Raw genomic sequence first — 21,903 nt, forward strand, 5'->3', positions numbered from 1 at the left:
TATAACTCATCAGAATTTGACGTGCCAATTCACTTTTTTTTTTTGATACCATGCAAAAATCTCTGCCTAGTTGCACCTCCTCTGTGAGAAATTGTTGGCTTTTAGAATACATGGTTTACTTTGGAACTCACAGATTTCAAACAAGAATTACTACTGGTTTTGTTGTAAGAACTATAAGTCAATGTATGTTAATCTTGTTGCTGTTGTTGCATCTCAAGAGGTAATTTGTCATCTTGCCATGTTTCTTCTCAGTTAGGCTGCAGTCAGTTTTAATTGCAGTACTGAAAAACTTTCATGCAAAGTTCTAGTACTCAGCAGCATTTGATCCTGCTGTTAACTGCAAACTGCTTTTAAGATCTAGCTGTGGGTAAACAGTGGAAAGCCACATGTATCAGTGTGCCAGTCTGTTCCTGGGGAAGGTGGGAAGCAGGTTTAAATAGTCATTAATTCATAGAATGAGGCTGCATCTTAATATCGCTAACTGCAAGACTTTCTGAGAAGTACTTCTATGAACAAAGTAGAAGATCGCTGCAGTGCTTCATTACTAGAGTTGTGTAAAAGCATGTTACAGTGAATTTTTTTTTTTTAAACTGCAGTTAGCAATTTGGCTGAATTCTCATTACATCACCTTTTCTGTGAGCGTGAAAATAGATGTGATAGAAGTCTGTGCTCTAATTTGGGCAAGTATTTAAGCTTGTGTATAATTGCAAGCATGTGAATAGTCCATTAAATTCAGTTGGATTCTACTGTGTGCTTTGTTGGCTGTCAAACTTCTTATATGTCTGTGGGAGATAATAAACTTCCTTCTCATCATGTTTGTTATGAAGATTAAAGTTATAAAATACTAGCCTGAAATATCTTCTAAATCTCTCCTTGGTACTTGCTTCCTTGAGAGTTTGAACTTTTTGGGCTTAATGTATTCTTTCATATTGATCAATCTTCTATTTGAGGGGAAGTTGAGGAAAAAGTCTGTTTATGATTACTTCAAACATATCAGCAACAGAGTTATAACAGTATTTTGAGTGAAGCAGCGTTATCTTTCCATACTTGGCAGGCTAACATGCTTTTTATTGTAGCGCTGGAAGGGTGCTCTTCTGGAATACCTTGCCTTTGACAAGAATGCAGAGTAATACTAAACTGAAATCTCAGAGTATTTTGCTATCATAAAGAGGGTGGTTGTATATGCAGTATCCTTGGTGCATAGAAAGAATACAGAGTGGGAAGAGAAGGTAGTGTCATCTCACAAATGTGACCTTATTAAGAACGTTGTTGAAATAATTTGGCTCGCATTTTTGTCAGTGCTTAAAAAAAGTGAATGCATGGAAAATGTTCAGGAAAGACTTGATTCTGTCTTACAGTCAGTCTCCTTAGTCATATCCAGGAGAAGGTTAAGAAGCAACTTAAATAATTTGATATTTTCCTACATGAGATAGATTTCTGATGGACAGTTCTTTAATGTAAAAAGTTTTAATGAGCTCAACTGTTTGAGATGGAAATGGGACAAATTCAGATAGGAAATAAGTCACAATTGTTAAATAGGGCAATTAATCATTGAAACAATTTACCTAGGATGTGAAGCATTCTGTCTCAGTATAAAGACTCTGTAAAAGAGATTCTTCTCTCTCTATCTTAGAGATAAACTAGAAGTTACATACTTGATGCAAAAATTGTTTGATACCATTTTATCTAGCTCATTATGCAGGAGACTGAAGTTAGAGGAACACGATGGTCTCCACAAGAGCTCGCATCATTTGAAATTTATCTTTATGAGAATAAAGCACGTGATTAGATGGCAGCAATTAATTTTCTGCAAGTGATGTGAATTTGCTGGGCAATTTTCATATTGTTATCAGCACTACTTTGCAAGGTGACTAGTACTTTTAAACTTTGGGGATAGGGTTGATTAGAGAACACGAGTATCTAGGCTTATTGAAAGAGCTTTAAACTAGATTTGAAGGGAGAAAGGGATAAAACCAGGCTCCCTAGAGGTAGGCCTGGGGGCAGCATGCCAATGTTTGAGGGACAGTGTGCTAGCGAGGTCCCTCAGTCTGCTGTCTCAGCGTAGGTAGGGAATGGAGATCCATGCGGCAGCAAAGATGCAAGGGTTATTGATATGTTAGAAACCACGGAAGCGCCTGAGAATGGTAACGTAGGAATTAGAGCCTTCTCCCTGTAAAAAGGTGGCAGGATCAATAGCCCTAATGAAGTGCATCTACACCAATGCACACAGCATGGGCCACAAACAGGAGGAGGTGGAAGCCGTTGTGCAGCAGGAAAACTGAGACATAGTTGCTGTCGCGGAAACATGGTGGGATGACTCGCGTGTCTGGAGTGCTGCAATGGATGCCTATAAACTCTTCAGAAGGGACAGGCAAGGAAGGAGAGGCAGTGGGGTAGCCCTGTATGTTAGGGAGTATTTTGATTGTCTAGAGCTTAATGATGGTGATGATAGGGTTGAGTGTTTATGGGTAAGAATCGGGGAAGGCCAACAAAGCAGATACCACGGTGGCACCCAACCAGGACGAACAGGCAGACAAAATATTCTATAAGCAGCTGGGAGAAGTCTCATAATCACTAGACCTTGTTCTCATGGGGGACTTCAACTTGACAGATGTCTGCTGGAAATATAACACAGCGGAGAGGAAACAGTCCAGGAGGTTCCTGGAGTGTGTGGAAGAAAAGATAACTTCCTGACGCAGCTGGTGAGTGAGCCAACGAGGGGAGGCACCCTGCTGGACCTGTTGTTTGAGAACAGAGAAGGACTTGTGGGTGATGGGATGGCTGGAGGCAATCTTGGGAGTAGCGATCATGGAATGATAGAGTTTTTGATTCTTGGAGAAGCAAGGGGGGGGGTCAGCTGAACTGCTACCTTGGACTTCTGGAGGGCAGAGTTTGGCCTGTTTAGGAGCCTGGTTGACAGAGTCGCTTGGGAGGCAGTTCTGAAGGGCAGAGGAGTCCAGGAAGGCTGGATATTCCTCAAGAAGGAAATCTTAAAGGTGCAGGAGCAGACCATCCCCATCTGCTGAAAGACAAGCTGGCAGGGAAGAAGACCAGCCTGGCTGCCCAGAGAGCTTTGGCTAGAACTTAGGGGGGGAAAAAAAAAAGAGTTTGGAGACCTTTGGAAGAAGGGGCAGGCAACTCAGGAGGACTACAAGGATGTTGTGAGGTTATGCAGGCAGAAAATTAGAAAGACCAAAGCCCAACTAGAACTTAATCTGGCTACTGCCATAAAAGACAACAAAAAATGTTTCTATAAATACATTAGCAACAGAAGGAGGGCTAAGGAGAATCTCCATCCTTTATTGGATGTGTAGGGAAACATAGTGACAAAGGATGAGGAAAAAGCTGAGGTACTTAACGCCACCTTTGCCTCAGTCTTTAGTGGTAAGACCAGTTGTTCTCCGGGTACCCAACCCCCTGAGCTGGAAGACAGGCACAGGGAGCAGAATGAAGACCCGATGATTTAAGGGGAAATGGTTAGCGACCTGCTACACCACTTAGACACAAGTCTATGGGGCCAGATGGGATCCACCCGAGGGTACCGAGGGAGCTGGCGGAAGTGCTCGCCAAGCTACTTTCAATCATTTATCAACAGTCCTGGCTAACTGGGGAGGTTCCAGTTGACTGAAGGTTAGCAAATGTGACACCCATCTACAAGACAGGCCAGAAGGAGGATCCAGGGAACTACAGGCCTGTCAGTCTGACCTCGGTGCCAGGGAAGGTTATGGAGCAGATCATCTTGAGTGCCATCACATGACACATACAGGACAACCAGGTGATCAGGCCCAGTCAGCGTGGGTTTATGAAAGGCGGGTCCTGCTTGAATAATACGATATCTTTCTATGACAAGGTGAACCGCTTAGTGGATGAGGGATAGGCTGTGGATGTTGTCTACCTAGACTTTAGTAAAGCCTTTGACACTGTTTCCCACAGCATTCTCCTGGAGAAACTGGCTGCTTGTGGCTTGGACACAAAGCAAACTTTGTGGCTGGAGCAGAGGAGGCTGAGGGGAGACCTTATCGCTCTCTACAGCTACCTGAAAGGAGGTTTTGGGCCTCGGTCTCTTCTCCCAAGTAAGAAGCGATAGGACAAGAGGAAGTGGCCTCAAGTTGTGCCAGGGGAGGTTTAGATTCGGTATTAGGAAAAATTTCTTCACCAGGAGAGTTGTCAAGCACTGGAACAGGCTGCCCAGGGAAGTGGTTGTCACCATCCCTGGAGGTATTTAAAAGATGTGTAGATGTGGCACTTAGTGCATGGTTTAATGGTGAACTTGCCAGTGTTAGGTTAACGGTTGGACTCTATCTTAAAAGTCTTTTCCAACCTGAACGATTCTATGATTCTGTCTTAGACTCTTAATTCTGAGAGATCATGGACTTGCTAGGAGGTATTCAACAGCACAAATGGTTTTCCAAATTCAACACCTCAAGGGCTTTTTAATGCAAAAAGTAGAATAGACTGTTTCAGTTGGAGGGTACCTGCAATGATCATCTAGTCAACTGCCTGCCTAATTCAGGGCTAACCAAGTTAAAGCATGTTGTTAAGGGCATTGTCCAAATGCCTCTTAAACACTGACAGGCTTGGGGCACTGGCAACCTCTCTAAGAACCCTGTTCCAGTCTTGACCACCCTCTCGGTAAAGAAATGCTTCTTAATATGCAGTCTGAACCTCCCCTGGTGCACCTTTGGACCAGTGTGATGATTTCCTCTCCTGCCCCCAAAAGAGTCTGAACACTTGCCATTCCTATACGCAGACTTTGCTGCACAGCCAGCACTTCAGAAAACTCAAAGTGATGTTTTGGCATCTGTAGCACTTCCTCAGGTCCATGCATCAGAATATTTGAACTCATCCAAAATGCTTGTTTATGCATCTGCCTCTCATAAATGTTTTGAGGGATAAGGCACATCTGCAAAACTTATTTGGCTCCTCTAAAGCAAAATCTTTTTCTATTTTTTGTTTTTTCTGTAAAGATCTGTTTAAGCTCTTGCCAGTTCTATATACAGAAGTTTTTTGAGTATTACCAAAGGAATGTCTGTTGTGACGGTGCTTGTGAGATGTTGCCATCTGGAGCAGTCCTGAACAATTGCCATGGAATTAGTTGGAATTCACAGAAAGGCATCCGCTGCACCTTTGTAAATATTCATGGGTCAAGGCTTTGCCAAGGCTGAAATAGAAAAGTGTAGATGTTGCTGTATTCTTATAGTGCATTCCCCTTTTAATTCATATATAAATTGCAAAACATGTTATTGGTACAATAATAAAAATATGTTGCCGTCAAAAGAAAAAACAATGTAAGGGGTAGCAGTGTCTCCAGCTAACTGTTTATGGATGGTGAATATAATAAAAGTTAATGAAATTCTCACCTGCCATATAAAGGTCAGTTTTGACGTGGTTGATCTGCCCACCCCTTCCTCTGATTATGTATTCTTTACTTAATAGTCTTACAGTTTCTGAAAGCCAATGTTACCTGAAAATAAGTTTAGAATAAGGAAGTGTTACATACTTTCAAGAATGGTTAGGATCATCCAGACTTTTCCAACTTTGTATTTAATATGCAAAGTTGTGTGTTTTTTCTCAAGTGGCATTTAATTCTATTTTAATGAACTTAGAGTGTTTTCTCTCTTTCTCAGGGCATTTTAGTTCTGTTTAAACTCTTATGTCCAGGTACTTCTCTTGACTCTCTGGCCTCAAGCTTTGAAATTACTAGTTGGAAGGATGAAGTGTAGGTGGCTGTTTCTAGCTTATTTAAATACTCGTTTTTATGAAGCAGTGAAAAATGGGCGTTTTACGTAACATTGTAAATTTCCAATAATCTGCTGTAATTTAGAAGTGAAAGAGAGATTTTCTACTAAACTTTCATAACTGAAATTGTCGTCTGCTACTGTATACTTCAGATAGAATAGTGCATGTGTTAACTGTTGAATCAATTTTTGTCATCTTCGCCCCCATTCCAGGTGCAGGACAAGTTTCGTTTGGACCTGTCTGATGAAGAAGCTGTCCATTATATGCAGAGTCTAATTGATGAAAGTGTCCATGCCCTCTTTGCAGCTGTGGTGGAGCAGATACACAAGTTTGCACAGGTGAGATATCTTCTCAGTTGGTGGTCTCTGTGAAAGCTCAGTAAGGTGAGAGGTTATGAGTGGTAAGTTCAAGACTTAACTTCATTGTTTATGATCTTTTTAGTTCATTTTCCAACAAGTTAAAAGTGTGTTCTTGCTGCCAGGACTGGAGAGCAAGCTCTTGGTGGTTCTAGAAAATTTTTTAAAGCACCTTAGCAAACATGCTAAGTGGGATGTAACTGGTTGTATTACTAAGGGTAAGAACTGCAAATTGGAAAGCTGGAGTTCTGAGGGAAGGATCCAGAACTTCCTTAGCTTTCATTCCCAAAGTAAATGAGTGAAGATAACTTCCTTTCTTTCATACCTTTGCTGGACTTCCTTACCTGTGCATTCCAGCTAGTCATTTTGATCATTGAAAGACATAGCAGCTTGCACAGAAGGGGCCAGGAACTCTGCTCATAACAGCATCCACATCTTCTGCAATGTTGATACCGTACCCTAGAACATGGTCCCTAGCGGCTACGTGGACAGCTATCCCCTATGGCAGAGGCGTCGGCACAGAAGGAGATCCTGAGGGATAATGCAGTTTTTCAGATTTGGGGCTGTAGAGGGTGGCTGAGACCTCTTGCTGGGGCAGTGGGAATTGGGCTCCTTGCCTGCAGGAGGTGTGCGGTGGTGGAATGTCTACATCACCAAGTAAAGGAGCTGTGGGAGGAGGTCAGCGAACTGCACAGTATCAGGGCTGACAAGAAAGAGATTGACCAGATCTTCACAGAGACCTTGAGATAGAAGAGCCTGAAACTCCAGCTGCACTGAAGGAGGAGCAAGAATACATTGTGCTCATCAAGTTAGGAAATGGAGACTCCCGGGATGGTGATGGCTGGAACCTTGAGACTTCTGGTATTAGGAGGGATGGCTTCTGCTCTATGTGCAGATCTGCAGAATAGATTCAAGGTGATTGGGGGTAGTCAGCATGGATTTAGAAAAGGGAAATCATGCCTGACCAGCCTGATGGCCACTTAAGATAAAAAGCCTAGCTCCGTGAACTGGGTGAGAGCTTTAGGTGTTCTTTGTCTTGATTTTTCGCAAGGCTTTTACACTGTCTTCCATAATATCATCATAAACAAACTGGAGCAATACAGACCAAAGAACTGGACAGTGACGTGGATTGGAAACTGGTCAGTGTGCTGTGATTAGAAGGTTGTGATCAGTGGCATGAACTCCATCTGGAGGCCAGTCACTAGTGGTGTACTCCAAGGGTTGATACTGGGCCACAATTGTTTAACATCTTCATTAATGACCTGGATGATGGGTTGAAGTGCACCCGCAGCAAGTTTGCAGACGAAGCAAATCCGGGAGGAGTAGCTGATACACCAGAAGCGTGTGCTGCCATTCACAGGGACCTTGACAGGCTGGAGAAATGACTGCACAGGAACCTCTTGAAGTTCACCAAAGGGAAGTTCCGAGTACTGCATCTGGTGTGGAATAACCCCATGCACAAGCATGGGCAAGCGGGGGTAGGTGATAAGGTGGGAAGCAGCTTTTCAGAGAAATCCCTGAAGGTTCTGGTGGACGAGTTGCACATGATGCTGACCACTGGTAGTGGTCAATGGCTCGATGTCTGGATGGAGGTTAGTGACAAGTGGTGTCCCTCAGGGGTCTGTATTGGGACCAGTGCTGTTTAATATCTTCATTGGTGACACAGACAGTGGGATCGAGTGCACCCTCAGCAAGTTTGCAGATGACAGCAAGCTGAGTTGATAAGCCTGATGGATGGGATGCTGTCCAGAGGGACCTGGACAAGCTTGAGAAGTGAGCCCATGTGAACCTCATGAGGTTCAACAAGGCCAAGTGCAAGGTCCTGCACCTGGGTCTGGGAAACTCCTGGTATCAGTACAGGCTGGAGGATGAAGGGATTGAGAGCAGCCCTGTGGAGAAGGATGTGGGGGTACTGGTGGATGAAAAGCTGGTTGTGAGCTGGCAGTGTGTGCTTACAACCCTGAAAGCCAACCATATCCTGGTCTGCATCAAAAGAAGTGTGACCAGCAGGTCAAGGGAGGTGATTCTGCCCTTCTGCTCTGGTGAGACCCCACCTGCAGTACTGCGTCCAGCTCTGGAGTCCCCAGTACAGGAAAGACATGGACCTGTTGGAATGAGTCCAGAGGAGGGCCAGAAACAACATCAGAGGGATGGAACACCTCTCCTATGGGGACAGGCTGAGAGAGTTGGAGTTGTTCAGCCTGGAGAAGAGAAGGCTCTGGGGAGACCTGATTGTGGCCTTTCAGCACTTAAAGGGGGCTTATAAGAAAGATGAGGACAGAGTTTTTAGTAGGGCCTGTAGCGATAGGACAAGGGGTAATGGTTTTAAACTAAAAGGGGGTAGATTCAGAGTAGATAAAAGGAAGAAATTTTTTACGATGAGGGATGTGAAACACTGGAACAAGTTTGCCCAGAGAGGTGGTAGATGCCCCATCCCTGGAAACTTTTCAGGTCAGCTTGGACGGGGCTCTGAGCAACGTCATCTAGTTGAAGGTGTCCCTGCTCACTGCAGTGGGGTTGGACTAGATGACCTATAAAGGTCCCTTCCAACCCAAACTATTCTATGCAGCAGCATGATCTCATGGTGAAGAAGGGCCACCAGAGTGTTCCTGGTAGGTGGAGGGACGTGATCCTTCCCTTCTACCCAGTGCTACGTGAGATACACCAAAAGGTGCTGTGCCCCTTTTGGGCTCCCCAGTACAGGAGACATGGACATACTGGAGCGAGTCCAGCAAAGGGCCATGGAGATGATTAAGCACTTGGAGCATCTGTCATACGAGGAGAGGCTGAGAGAGCTGGGACTGTTCAGCCCGGAGAAAAGAAGGCTCAGGGGGATCTTATCAATGTGTATAAATACCTGATGGAAGGGAGTAAAGAAGATGGAGTCAGACTCTTTTCAGTGGTGCCCAGTAACAGGACAAGAGACAATGGGCACAAACTGAAAGACAGGAAACTTCATCTGAACATAAAGAGCTGCTTTTTTACTGTGAGGGTAATCAAACGCTGGGACAGGTTTGCCAGAGAGGTGGTGGAGTCTCCATCTGTGGAGATACTTAAAATCCAACAGCACAATGTCCTGAGCAGCCTATTGTGTTTGATCCTGCTTGAGCAGGGGGGTTGGACTAAATGATCTCCAGAGGTTCCATGCACGCTCACACACTATCTGATTCTTGCTAATGGTCTGGGGTGACAATAAATTATTGTCTTTGCTGTTTTTATTATTAAAATTTACCCTTGCTTTAGTATGGAGAATGAAATGTTTAACCACATGTGTGCTGTCTTACTACAAGCCACAATAAGACAATAAAATGTTTAATTCTCACGTTGAATAAAACTGTGTTCACAAAAGCATTTCTTCTTTGAATTTACAATGTTTTTTCCCTAAAATCATCTGACATATTTAGTTTGTGTTTTTCAGGGATTTAAGATATTACATTGTTTGCCTTAAGTATTAGACTCATGACAAGAAATGGAATTGAGAGGAAAAATGAAACCAATCTGAAGCGCCAGTCATTATCTCAGGTTTTTTTATTGATTCTTTCTTCAAAAGACTGATCAAATTCTGATATAAACCAAGGAAAACTATTTTTATGGCTATGCATTTTGCTAAAGGTCTTCCAACTAATATGTTGTTTCCTACAAACTTTATTTTTATTTTGAAGAACTGCACTATAGTGCAGGGTAAGAAGCAAAAATGTCATTTCCATCTGCATATATATTTAATAAAGGTGATCTTTTACGTGATGTGACAAAAAGGAATGTAATTATGCGAAAATGTTGCAAAATTTGCTGTCATTCATTATGATCATAGGATGGAGGACCATAATTTCATAAGACAAAGTGAAAAATGCCTAGCATCTACCTTGGGGTTCAAAAAAAACAAAAAAACCAACCCCGCCATTACAAATATTCAAGATTAAAATTTTAAGTGCCTCCAATATGTGTGTAGACCTTGCTTTTAATCACATACTGACAGTCACTTTTTTTTAAGACATGTCTTTTTACTTCATTGGTTTTAGGTGACTGCCAGACTCTCCCAGAGAATTGTTATTGCATTTGTGAAGCTGTATTAGTAAGTCAGAGTTTACAGGTTTGGTTTAGGTGACCTTTTCTTTTTCCATTCAGACTTGTTCTTGCTTGACCTTTCTTCAGCACTTAAAACTGCTTTTAAAATCACAGGACAGATTTGTTGAGAATATTTAAAAGTACCCAAGAATTTGAACCCCAGGCTTCTAGCTGCCAGGATTGGTGTTCTAAGCAAGAGGCTGATACATACAGCAGCAGGCACCAGTTGCATCTTCCCTTCACATTTTTGGGAGTTAAAAAGCAAGCCCACAGTGTGTATTGCACTTTGGATACCAGATAAGCAGATATGACAGCCACTAATGCAGGCTTGATCCAGTTGTCTCATTTGGGGGTTTTTACCTCTCCAGCTGGCTGATGCTGAGTTCCAGCATGGAGACTTTTGGGCTGCTTTTCCTGAGGCCCTGAATTCTCCTCGTGCACTGCTGCAGAGTTTGCTACCTATATGCCTTTAGCTTTCCTTTCTACTTTTGGGATCAGGTGCCTAAAATGAAAGAATAGTGTGTTGCTCTGTAAGTGCTTAAGGCATCTCTTGGCTCCATGTGATGTTGGATTCTTCTGCTAGTTTTGGAGTTCAGATTATTGCCTTCATTCATGTTCTGTAAACAATTACACATGCAGGCTTCCCCCTGCAAGAATACTGGATATTTATAAGAGTGAGAAGGATACAAAAAGAATAGTCACAGATTAATCAGCGGTTGACAAGTCTTAGGAATCTGAGCTCTATGTATGTATTTTTTAAAAAACTTACCAGAAAAATCCATCAAAATAAAATGTAATTAATGTCTATTTATATTACAAGTGAAATAGGACACTTTTTAGTGATACTTAGTACTTCATTAGTCAAAATCATTATCTTTCCTTTTTGTCTGAGGTGGTCTTAAGAATTTGCTGCTGGAGTCTTCACAGAGTCTGTAAATCATTGAACAAATGAACAATTAATGCATCATTGAATTTGCTGTAAAGGGGTCATCTTATACAATGGCCAATTGAAGCTTTCAATTTGTTCATGTATAATGCTGCAATGAATTGCCAATGGCCTTGCTCTTAATAGTAATGTAAGTTGTCAAAAAAATGTAAGTTGTCAAAAAAAAAAAAAAAAACCAAAACCAAACCACTACACAGGTATTATGACACAAGCATAAACAGCAGATTTTGGCCTAATGCTGCCACACAATTTTTCCTTTGAAATGCCCTTCAACATGTTTTTTTGTTTATCGATAGATATTTATTCTCTTACTGCCTTCAAAATAGGCCTACAAGGAATCTGTGTTGTCTAGTGCAGCAGTTAAGAGGTTTTTAATAAGGTTGGTTATTATAGTAGCTGTTGTGTATCACCATTCTATATGTCACTCTGTAGTAAGTAAAGCTCTTGGATAAAGCAGTCTAGATATTTTGGTATTGGCTTAGTATTGTTATTTTGTAACAATATTGTAAACTGAGTTCAGTTTAAAGCTGTGTTATGAAGCCTTTAGTTTAGTTTCTAATGTATCTCTAATCTATTATCTTACCAGATATTTTACAGACCTTTTTATGTAGTACTTGTCTCCTTCTTAATGGTTATCAAAAAACTGTTGTCTCAAAAGTAAATAAATTTAACATTTAGAATAAGTTAATGGAGTTGTACAATAGTGCTCAAGAGAAGAAAAAGTGCATACTAATTTTAGTTGATACTAATGAAGACTGGATAGCCATTTCTCCCTGGAGAGTCATTTTCATTTTAACAGCATTATTTATTTCTGTAGAGGAAGGAAACAATCTCCAGTTGAAGTGACTAACTTCACATTTTATTTCCCTTGTAAATTTACAAGTCAAGTCAGTTACATTCAGGGCTCATGTTAAGCAGTGATTAAAAAGTGAAAGCTTGGGGGATGAGGGGTGTCCCACCTAAAAGGTAGGTGTACAATTTGGGGTTGTACTAATGGTTGGCTGCTGTCTGCTTAGCAGCAGACTCGGTTTAAGCTGTAAATGTTACCTGGCTTTAGAATATCTCCAAGCTGTGGTCCCAGTGCTGCTGCATCCTGGAATGCAGCTGTGGTTCCTTTCCTTCAGGACAGGGCTTCTGTTTTCCTTCTGTTGGATGCCAAAATAAAATAGGGAACATCTACCAGCAGGATTGTGTAGATTGGATGAAACCGTTTGTGAAGAGGCAGATAGAGTTGGTTTCCATGCTGTTTGTTTTCCTGAAGGGTTGTGAAAATCGCCTGCCTTTAGGCATTTCACCATGTTTTTAAACACAGAGTTCAATTTATGCATAACTTTTGTTTCTGAGAGTAAGCCAAGTTGAATAAATGCTGTGATATCTGTTTTTTGTTTTCTTTTAGTATTGGAGAAAATAAGCCTTTTGCCTACCTGTGGTGGAAACAAGCAAATGCTCAAGAGAGGGACTTTCTCAAGCCCTTATGGACTTCACCAAACAGTTTTGGAAGGCAAAAGCTGCAGTTTTGGTAGCATGGAGAATTGAGAGCTCAGGAGGTAGAGAGGCTTTTTGAGTCTCTGTTCACTGAAGGTTTAAAAACAACCATTTTTTAAAGGAAAATGGTTGTTTATACCATCCTTGGGGCTCAGATGCTATGGCATTTCTTTCCACTGAAAACATTTGAGCCTCAAAAGTTGAAGTAAGCAACTTCCTCTCAAGCCAAAGATAACTGGAAGAGGCTGCATTTGATGGTAAATTCTTGTACCTGTTAATATATTTTCTTATTTAAAAATAGAAATCATTGCTGTACTGAACAAGAGTATGTACAAAGTTAGAACAGTGAGGTTACAGTTCCTCAGTGCGGAAAAAACACAAAACTATGGCAATCTCCTCTCTTCCCTTCCCACCAACTTTGTTCCGTGAGTAAGTTTTAATGTAATGCGTATGATCCTTTATTTCCCACCCTGGGCAATGTTATCAGTTAGAAAGGACAATCATTTCTTCCCTGCTTACAAAAATGTTTTTAAGTGCTGATAAGTTAGCCAGCTGTAGGCAGCCAATTAAATCATCACTAACAGGCTCAGCAACCAGAATGCACAGTGAGCGGTTCAGTATTTCACACCTTAACTCTGAATGTTTTCTGTACAGTGATTATATATTCTTGACTCTAATAAAGTCTTTGTTGTTGCAGTCTTGAGGTGTTCTGTTTTGTCTTTTTAATCTTACCTGCTGAGACATGGCATACTAGAGGATTATGTTCATAACTCTTGGCTTTTTGCAAGGATTTTCACTTCTCAGTTCGTTTGATGCAGGAATAAGGCCACTCATAAAATGACTTTTGTGCCACATGTTGAGTTCATAATGAATCTGGTTTGAATGATCAACAATGTAATTAGCTCTTCATAAACATGTGGATCTCTTCAAAGAGTGCTCTTACACTCCTGTATTATTTTTTTAATAACAATTCAAGTGAGGAAGAAATCCCTCCCAATTACAAAGATAAGAAGGACTGATTTGAATCTGAATCTGACTGATATTTGTGAGTCAGTCTTGCTTTGTGCTTCTTTTGCTTGCAAACACCAGAAGAGCTTTGATGGAGGAAAATCTACTAGGGCTGTGATGGGCCCTTAGTTATTTTAGCATATTACCCAAATTTGCCTGTTAAGCATAACATTGGTTCAGCCCCTCTTTTCCCCTCTATCTGCGACTTAGAGGAACTGTGTTACCCTAGTTACTTAGTGCTTGTGTTAGCTGGCAAAACACATGCCACAGAGGAGCCAGAGTAGTACCTCTTATCTTTACCTGGCTTTTCTTCTGAGAAGTAGTAATGACCATTTTCTTGTGCGTTTTTTTTTGGTCTTACTTCATCTGGCAGAAATACCTATTTCTCTACTGCCTCCATTTCTCATTAACTCATTTTACATACAGTACTTGTGGTATCTTCCAAGGATATTTCTGAGAGCATGGACTTCTCAGACATTCAGAGTAAATTCTGCAAAAAAAAAAATTGTCTTTTTTTTAATTTGTTTTGAAGGGGCATCCTACATGCTCACACAACTTTGATTTGTATGTTGTGGCCACACTTTATTTGACTGAGTTCTGAACTCCTGATCCCCAGCCCTTCCCACTGTATATATTCTAGGATTTTTCCTCTATTTCTTTTGAAGAAAACTTCCTCTTCCCCCTGCCCAAGACTAATTATGGCCATGAGCCGCTCTGTACCAGTTGACCAGACAGACCAAGGATGACTCCTTGTTAAAACCCAAAAGACATCATCAACCTGATCCTACAGCACATTCCACTTTGCAGAGAGGTTTATAAAGTGTTAAATATAACTTTTGTAAACACATTATGAATTAATACATGGTTTTTCACTATGTCTTGTGATTTAAAATTAACACAATAACCTGTTCATATGCTGGACTATGCAGCAGCCTGTTAAAACTGTATGCTAAGTCAGTTATAAATGTTAGCATGTGAACCCAAAATGGAATCTGAGTATCACAGGTAAGGCTTAAGAAGACCCTGACTTCACTGTAAATCACTGACTATTTTCTAAATGGAGAACATCAGGCACAGAAATGGAAAAGCTTGCCTGAGTCAGTGGAACATAATCCAACCAGTGTGTTCTTTCTGCTTGTTGAGTCGCCCTGCTTATATTTTCAGGGTATTTTCCAAACAATTTTGTAGAACATGTACCAGCTGAGCACTGACAAACTAACTGGATATGTCTCTGATCCAACTAGTGACTTTTTGGGGGGCTGATCTGCATAGTCTGTTCCCAGCTGCTATGAACCCTTACAGCATGAAGAACAGGACAGCACTGGGACTGCTACAATATACTAGATGTAAGTAAATTTATTTAAGCCTTGTGTTCTAAATACCAGATATTGTTGAAAATTGTTCTTAGAAGTCAACACATCAAAAGATTTTTATGTATATATCTTTTTATTCCTCATATACAAGGTAAGTTCTGACTGTTTTGCAAAATCTGATGGCTCTTAGGATTTCGTGCGGCATCATCTATTTAAAGTAAAACAGAAAAAATAAAACTGGGGGGAGTAAGCTATTTTGTTTTAAATGAAGAGTTTTCTTTTTCGGTATGTTAGTCTAAAGCTTCTGCTTACTGGAGTAAGAATGTTTAATAGTTTATCTATTGTGGCTTGATATCTCTGTGTAATCCAGTACTGTGAGTATCTTACTTATCTGTCTCTAATAACTTCTGAGTCCCTTGAATAACTACTACTGATTTTGTCTTGAGGAGTACAAGTCTTAAAGGTGAAATCCTTCTACGTTTCACAAAGGTAGATCCCCAGTCAGACGAAGGTCCCCAGGGGGATGTCAGACAGCAGTTTCACCCTGCGCGTGTATTTGCATGTATGCATATGTAGGGCTGCATGCACACACAAAATTCTGCCTAGAGTGAGGCTGTGAGGTCCATCACATGTATCAAAGCATGATGCAGTAGTTAGTAGGAAACCAGGCTGTACCAGTTGTGTTTTAGAATAACTTGTCAAAAGTCATCCTATTAAGTCTCTCCAGGAAGTACTGCAGAGAAAAAGAACAGAACAGTCAAAAAATAATTTTTGCCACAGGCTTGTTTTACCTAGCAGTTGTATTTTGTATAACTAGAGGTAAAAAGTACTATAAAGCCAGCTTGGGGGTGCTTTATTTGCCTTTCAGCATCTATCTTGGTTTCATCCTGATTTTATTTTCTTCTGGAATCTCTAGTGGTCTTTCTCTTGGGATTGAGGGTGAGGGAAGTGAAAGAAATTGCTCTTTTTTTTTTTTTTCCTCCCCTACCTATGTCATTGGTTGCTTTCAACTGCCAGTGCTTCAGGAGCAGAAAGTGGCACAGTCATCTTTTCTTTTTTGAGGGGAGGAAGCAGTAATTGCCAAAGTATTTTTTGGGGGGTGGGTTAGGGGAGTAAGAAAGAGAGGGATGGGCCCTTGGTTTTAATATAAAAGGCATATACCCTTTTGGCACAAAATGTCCCCATTCTTGCAGACACTTACCTGTCTTTGTTCTTCTTGTGTGCAGTCTAAAATAAAAAGCACTTTTGCAAGGCTTTGGAGGAATAATGGCTATGGAAAAGGGAAGGAGGAACAGAAAATGGGAATCTTAACACCTCACAGAGTGGGAGTAGCAGCAAAGAGAGGTAGTATCACTAAATGGCCTTCCTTTTCTAGTCAGCAGAGGTTTTACTCACAAGACCCGGTGTCATCACTGGATGGTAAAATACCGTGGTTATTATGAAGTATCTGAAGCGCGTACATTTAAGGAGTCTTAAGGGAGTCATCGAAAACAGATTGCAGGTGGATTGTGTTAAAATAGATTTTTGTAACCTCTTCAGCTGATGTGATGATTCTTTGTAATAGTGAAGCTACTTGAAGTGCAATATTGGTGTCCTCCTGTCCTTCCAAGCATCGGTGATTTAGAAAGGACTCTGCCGGGGGGGGGAAGAAATTTCACTTTGGAGGGTAAAATACCTAACCCCTGTTGGTTCTAGAGAATCGAGCAGCGACACGGTTCATCTGCATGGGTTCAAACCTGAAATGGCAGGAACAGTGCTTGGAGAGGAGGTAATAGCTCATCTACACAGACATTAATCAGTTAAGCTGTGTGTGGGATGGTCCTTTCCAAAGTGAATTAAGCTATACCACAGGGAGGTACTTAAATTCTGAATAAAACCTCTCCACAGCTAGAAGTTGTGCAAAAATTAACAGAGCCACTTTGAATTTCTTCCCTTGACAGAAATGTGTTTGTCCTAAATTTTTCCCCATCGCCCTCATCAATGGCGAGGGATCAGAAGATGGTGATTTTACAGACTTGCTCTGAGGAGGATGTTCAATTCATAAACTACAGTGCACGGAAAGTAAAGTGATGTGAAGGGAGGGCTGAGCCAACGTGGGGACTCAGGGGAACTCTGAGATCAGTTCTTCTGTGGGCGAGCCATTCAGTTTGCTCCAGCCTGTAGTCCTCACAGTGACAGTTGGATAACGGCACTTTTCCCCATCTCGCTAGGTGCTTAGACTTTAATTGGTAAATCATACGGATACACATTCCACAGTGTCAAACAAGCTGCTTCATCTGTCCTTGATCTATAAAATAGGAAGAGTTTTTGTGCAGTCCTTTCTTCAGTGTGTCTTCTTTCACTGGGAATCAGATTGTGAAGTTAATTGTAACCAAAGGCTTTTATCTCCCGTGTCTGTTTAATATAACATCTCTTGCTGATTAGAGACTGAAGAACCCATATTGCGGAAGAAAAATAGCTTTTTTTTATAATAGGTTTCTTTTCTGGCACAGTCATATATAACAGTTTTCTAGCTGAGAAGGTGGGAAGTAATTAGGGAAAAATCACTGCTTTTAACAAACCATTCACAAACTACTTCCCTTTGAACTTTAGGTGGAATAACAAGCTCCATGTCTACGTGCAGGTACAGAGAGGTGCCTACTTAATCTTGCCTAGCTGGTGTTGTAGCACCCTGTGACAAGGGCAGTGTCCCTAGGACAGGACAGAGCTTTTTTTCTCTTCCAGTAAATACTGGATTGTTTTTTTCCCCATATCTGGTGGTGTCAACTGTACTCATTCAGTCCAGTCAGCTGTCTGTCACCTTTCTAATGCTGTATTGTCGTCAGCTGACATACGAGGGAGAGATTGCTGATAAAAGCACAACTAGTCTAGTAGCGGTGTCTATTCCCTGAAGTAGGCAGCTTCCATTTCAGCTTGAACTTGGGATTTTTTTCGCTTTGTCTGTCCCTGCTGGGAGCCATTCTTGTGTGGATAACTGTTTCACTTCTAACGCTCAGGTCTGATCATGCAGTGACTGACTCGGGTACTAAGTTTTCTGACCCAGCAGAGGTGAAGGGGAGGTGGTTGATGCTGTAATGATTATCTGATTCATTCACCAACCTCAAGGGTGAGGACAGCAGCATGCATGGCAAGAAGCTCTTTCTTTAAAGGAGTGACTCAGCTGAAGTCTCTGACCAGGTACTGCCAAGGCAGCATTACAGTGGAAGCTAATTCAGTTTCTTTTCCAAGGGAAAGCACAACAACAGACCTTGGGAGAATGAATAAGGTGGTCTTAAAAATAAAATACATGGCAGAGAGCTGGCTACCATAAGAGCTGTACTTGTTGAAATCCTGAATGGGGGAAAAAATGTGGTTATACAGTTCAGAGGTGTTTTGCATGGTTAGTCTGCACAATTTACTAAAACCTGTAGGTGGTATCTTTTCAAGGATATTGGGCCATATTGCATTTATCTTTTCCAAGTTGCAAACAACATGCCAATAACAAGGTGCTGAGTGGCATCTTACTCTGCAAACGAGGAGATGACAGGTCTTAGCTCCCATTCTGCTTCTAACTGGACAGACGCTACTTTTGAAATGAGAACTGAGAGACTGTGTTACAGCCCTGGCTGTGGTTTTTGTTGTCCGTTGGCCTTGAAGATTTTTTACTTTTTGAACTCCTGTTTCCCTCCCAGCTCTGTAAACTCAGTGGTGCAGGACCTGTTTTTAACTTGTCTCACACGGGAAGTACCATAGCTTGGGGCTTTAATTTCAGATGGATCTGGGAAGTGCCATTATAATCTAGCAAATAGCAATGCGTTTTGATTGCATTTTGCATTCAGCCTTGGTTTGTTGGCTTGTATTTGTTCCATACCTTAGAGTTGAAAGATGCCTGAAGAAATGTACTTGCTGGAGCTCCTGTTCCTGTCAAACACTGTTCTGGCGGTTCTCTCCATCCTTCTGTCTTAGAAAGCTGTAGTAAAAATAGGGAGAAGGAAAATGTTCCTTTGCTTTCATTAACTAATCCTAAAGTTCAGTATGTACAAAAAGAAAGCTTAACTGAAACACAGCAAAATAAGATGATCAGTTTTTCAGCTTAAGCAAGCAATAGCCACAAGACACTTTGTCAGGCCTTTTTATCAGGGTCCACGTGTTCTGCATCCGCATCATCCAGCTTAATGGGTACCTGATGCTGATTTAAAAAGCTGCAACAGATAAATTTTTTTTATTCAATGAAGAGATATAGCCAGAAGGGTAGCTAAAAGCTGTACGTTTTTTCTAGTTTAACACCATATGGATTGTAAATGGGGGTGTACAAGAACAACTGAGAAGTTCCAGAGATTATTTTCTCATTTACAGTTAGAGCTATATAATAAGCAAGAAGACCAACTCATTTAAGATGTGTAAATCAGCATAAATCAGGACACCCACAGTTCAGTCTTACATCTCCATTATGTATGTATACAAAAGGCTTACTTAGCATATGTTTTTCCATTATGTCATTATTTTGTTGCCCATATTAATATCCCTGGTCATGTACCTACTAATGTTCCTCAATGGCAGTTTTAGTGTTGAGCCTTTTGTGCAATCGTAAAGATTGTTCTCTTTGTTACTCAGGTTTTTGCATATTGAGTTCTAGTGCATTACTATTGTAGCTTGCCATTTTTCAGCCATGGTGTTAGTACTAGTACAAAGGCAAGCACAGGTGTGGTGGTAGGGTTACCAGCTATCCTAATTTTTGTGACTGCAGAGTGTTGACCCTGGACTAGAATATCTCTGAAGATGTAATCACTGCTCATATACTTGACTACAGTTTACACAATGTACTGTACTGTAATACGGGAGCATGAAAAAGGAATCTGGGACCCTTGCGGTTGGTGCCATACAGACACAGATTTGGGGCAATTAATGCTACTTGATTAAAGCTGCCAGGTGTACGCATGTTCTAATCCTGTAGATTACAGTATGTACAGAATCCTGTTCAGTTCTTTGCTGTCCTTGGTTAACGAATAATCTCTTCCTTCCCATTTGTCTTGCCAGGCAAGCAGGTAAGGATCATTACCCTTAGCTTTATATTGTGATATTTGGATCACAGATCAGGATTTCTGAAGGAAGTTTGTTTAAGGTAGGTCCCAGATCTAACCAGTATCCTTCCTGGACTCTAGCTATTACTCTAGAAGAGCATGGGTTACACGTATTTTCCATGTTATATTTGCCAGCCTGTCATGGAGGTCTTGGCTACCTCAGGCCATTTCAAATGGCACTGTGTGCTTAGTTTTAACCACATTGAATCAAGCCTTATGTGCCTACTTTAGGATGAGCTCACTGTGAAATATTATATTTCAGTGACTGTACTGAGTAGGATTTCCATGGACCATGCTGGGAACTTAGATGCAGGTATTTATACGGAGCCGAAATACACACGTGGCAGTTCTGTTTTCCAGTACTGGCATGTTCCTTGCAAGGACCAAAGAGAGGGCATCCCTAACTGGATCTCCCAGTCATGGGAAGTTTGGATAATTAAGGGAGTCTGAGGTCCTATTAGGTGGCAGGGAGAGGTTCAAGGCACTCCTTCTCTAAGAGGAGGTCACAGTCATTGGTATGCAGACATTATGTTACTCTCTGAGCAGTGGAATTCACTGTGAGATGTGGATTAAGTGTGCATCCAAATCGCGTTTTGTTTGACTGTATGGTCCCACATTTGTTTTCTGAGAGAAGTCGTGGGTACAGGAATGTTCAGAGAAAGGGTTAATCTCATCACATTTTCATCCAGCTGGTTACCTTGAAAAGATCATTGTTTCCATGAGCCTAACTTCTGCAGAAGTTCAGAGCTTCACATATAGTAAAGTATTAGGAGTACAGCCCTGTCAGTGAATGCTGAGATCCTTTTCCTACATTCAGATGCCCATAAATTTAACTCGAATGAGAGGTCTCCCCCCAGAACCAGAGGAGGTGGTGCTGTCCCAAGAAGACAGACCGATTTTACCTAAATTTATTAGTGGATGATGTTGCAGGAGAGAGTACCACCTTTTAGAAATGCCATCTTCTCAGAAGCCAGAGCAGAGTCGAATGCATTTCACACCACTAGGCACATCAACCAAGCTTAAATCACAGAGTAGATAATTACATTGCTCTAGGAAATCAACTAGCTGTTCCGTTATGCCCAGCTTTGGGCTCTAAATCTTCATGCAGCATCCGATTGCCATGGTAGCTAGGCTTCGGATGTGCTTGTTCTGATCTCTTATTCTTTACCTGCTTTCAGGTGTTTTGCGAAGTTTAAAATAACAAATGTGTTCAGGTCCTGGTAGTGGAAAGATGCCAGGTGAGGCATAAATTAACTTCTGTAAGGTAGAGATTTGCATGAATTATCTGAAGTTAAACATGAATTTGTACTGATACTGCAGTTTTTGAATGTCTCTTGAAGATTTTATTGATTATTCCCGTCCTATTTTGTTTAATTCCATAAAATCCATCATGACTGAGGGTGGGAAGGAGGCTACTTTTCTTTTTTTTTTTTTTTTAGTTTATTTTCAATCTAAATAATTTAAGAAAAGAGATTTACTTGAATTTGCAATCATTACAGTGAATTTCTGCTGGCACAATAAAGGACAGGCTTGATCCCAGTGCTCCACAGATACCATGCCAGCTGTTTGCCATTTCACATGTATGAACAGTTAATCCAGTCTCCTTTAAATTCTATATATCTGCCATTAGGGATCCAAGTGGTTCTTACTTCACCTGTTGCATCCATCTGTGTTGTCTTCTCTTGACCTTTTAAATTTGTAAGCTCCTCCAAGCAAGGATCATATCATTACATTTGCATAGTGATTCTCACCACAGGTCTAGCATCTCTGAGTGTTCCTATAAGACAAACAATTACGGAAGAAACCAGCAATCCAAGCCCAAATGAAAAGGCACATGTAAATAACATAGCTGGATCTTGATAGTTAAATTAACTGTAAAATGAGAAGGGACACTAGATAGCTGCATAGAATACAGAAGCCTTCTGAAGAAA

At 41.1% G+C, this 21,903-nt stretch overlaps 1 protein-coding gene across 3 annotated transcripts in view; it reads left to right on the forward strand.

Moving 5' to 3' along the window:
* PIK3C3 (phosphatidylinositol 3-kinase catalytic subunit type 3) overlaps positions 1 to 13,287 on the forward strand; it is an 81,328-nt gene extending 68,041 nt beyond the window's left edge. For all 3 annotated transcript variants that reach the window (XM_052776291.1, XM_052776292.1, XM_052776293.1), the window contains 2 exons: positions 5,952 to 6,077; positions 12,503 to 13,287. In XM_052776291.1, the coding sequence (XP_052632251.1) occupies positions 5,952 to 6,077; positions 12,503 to 12,517 (141 nt within the window). In that variant the 3' untranslated portion in view covers positions 12,518 to 13,287. The remainder of the gene's footprint in view (positions 1 to 5,951; positions 6,078 to 12,502) is intronic.
* The last annotated feature ends 8,616 nt before the right edge of the window (positions 13,288 to 21,903 follow it).

Source organism: Harpia harpyja, chromosome Z, assembly GCF_026419915.1.
Source record: "Harpia harpyja isolate bHarHar1 chromosome Z, bHarHar1 primary haplotype, whole genome shotgun sequence".
NCBI classification, from domain to species: domain Eukaryota; kingdom Metazoa; phylum Chordata; class Aves; order Accipitriformes; family Accipitridae; genus Harpia; species Harpia harpyja.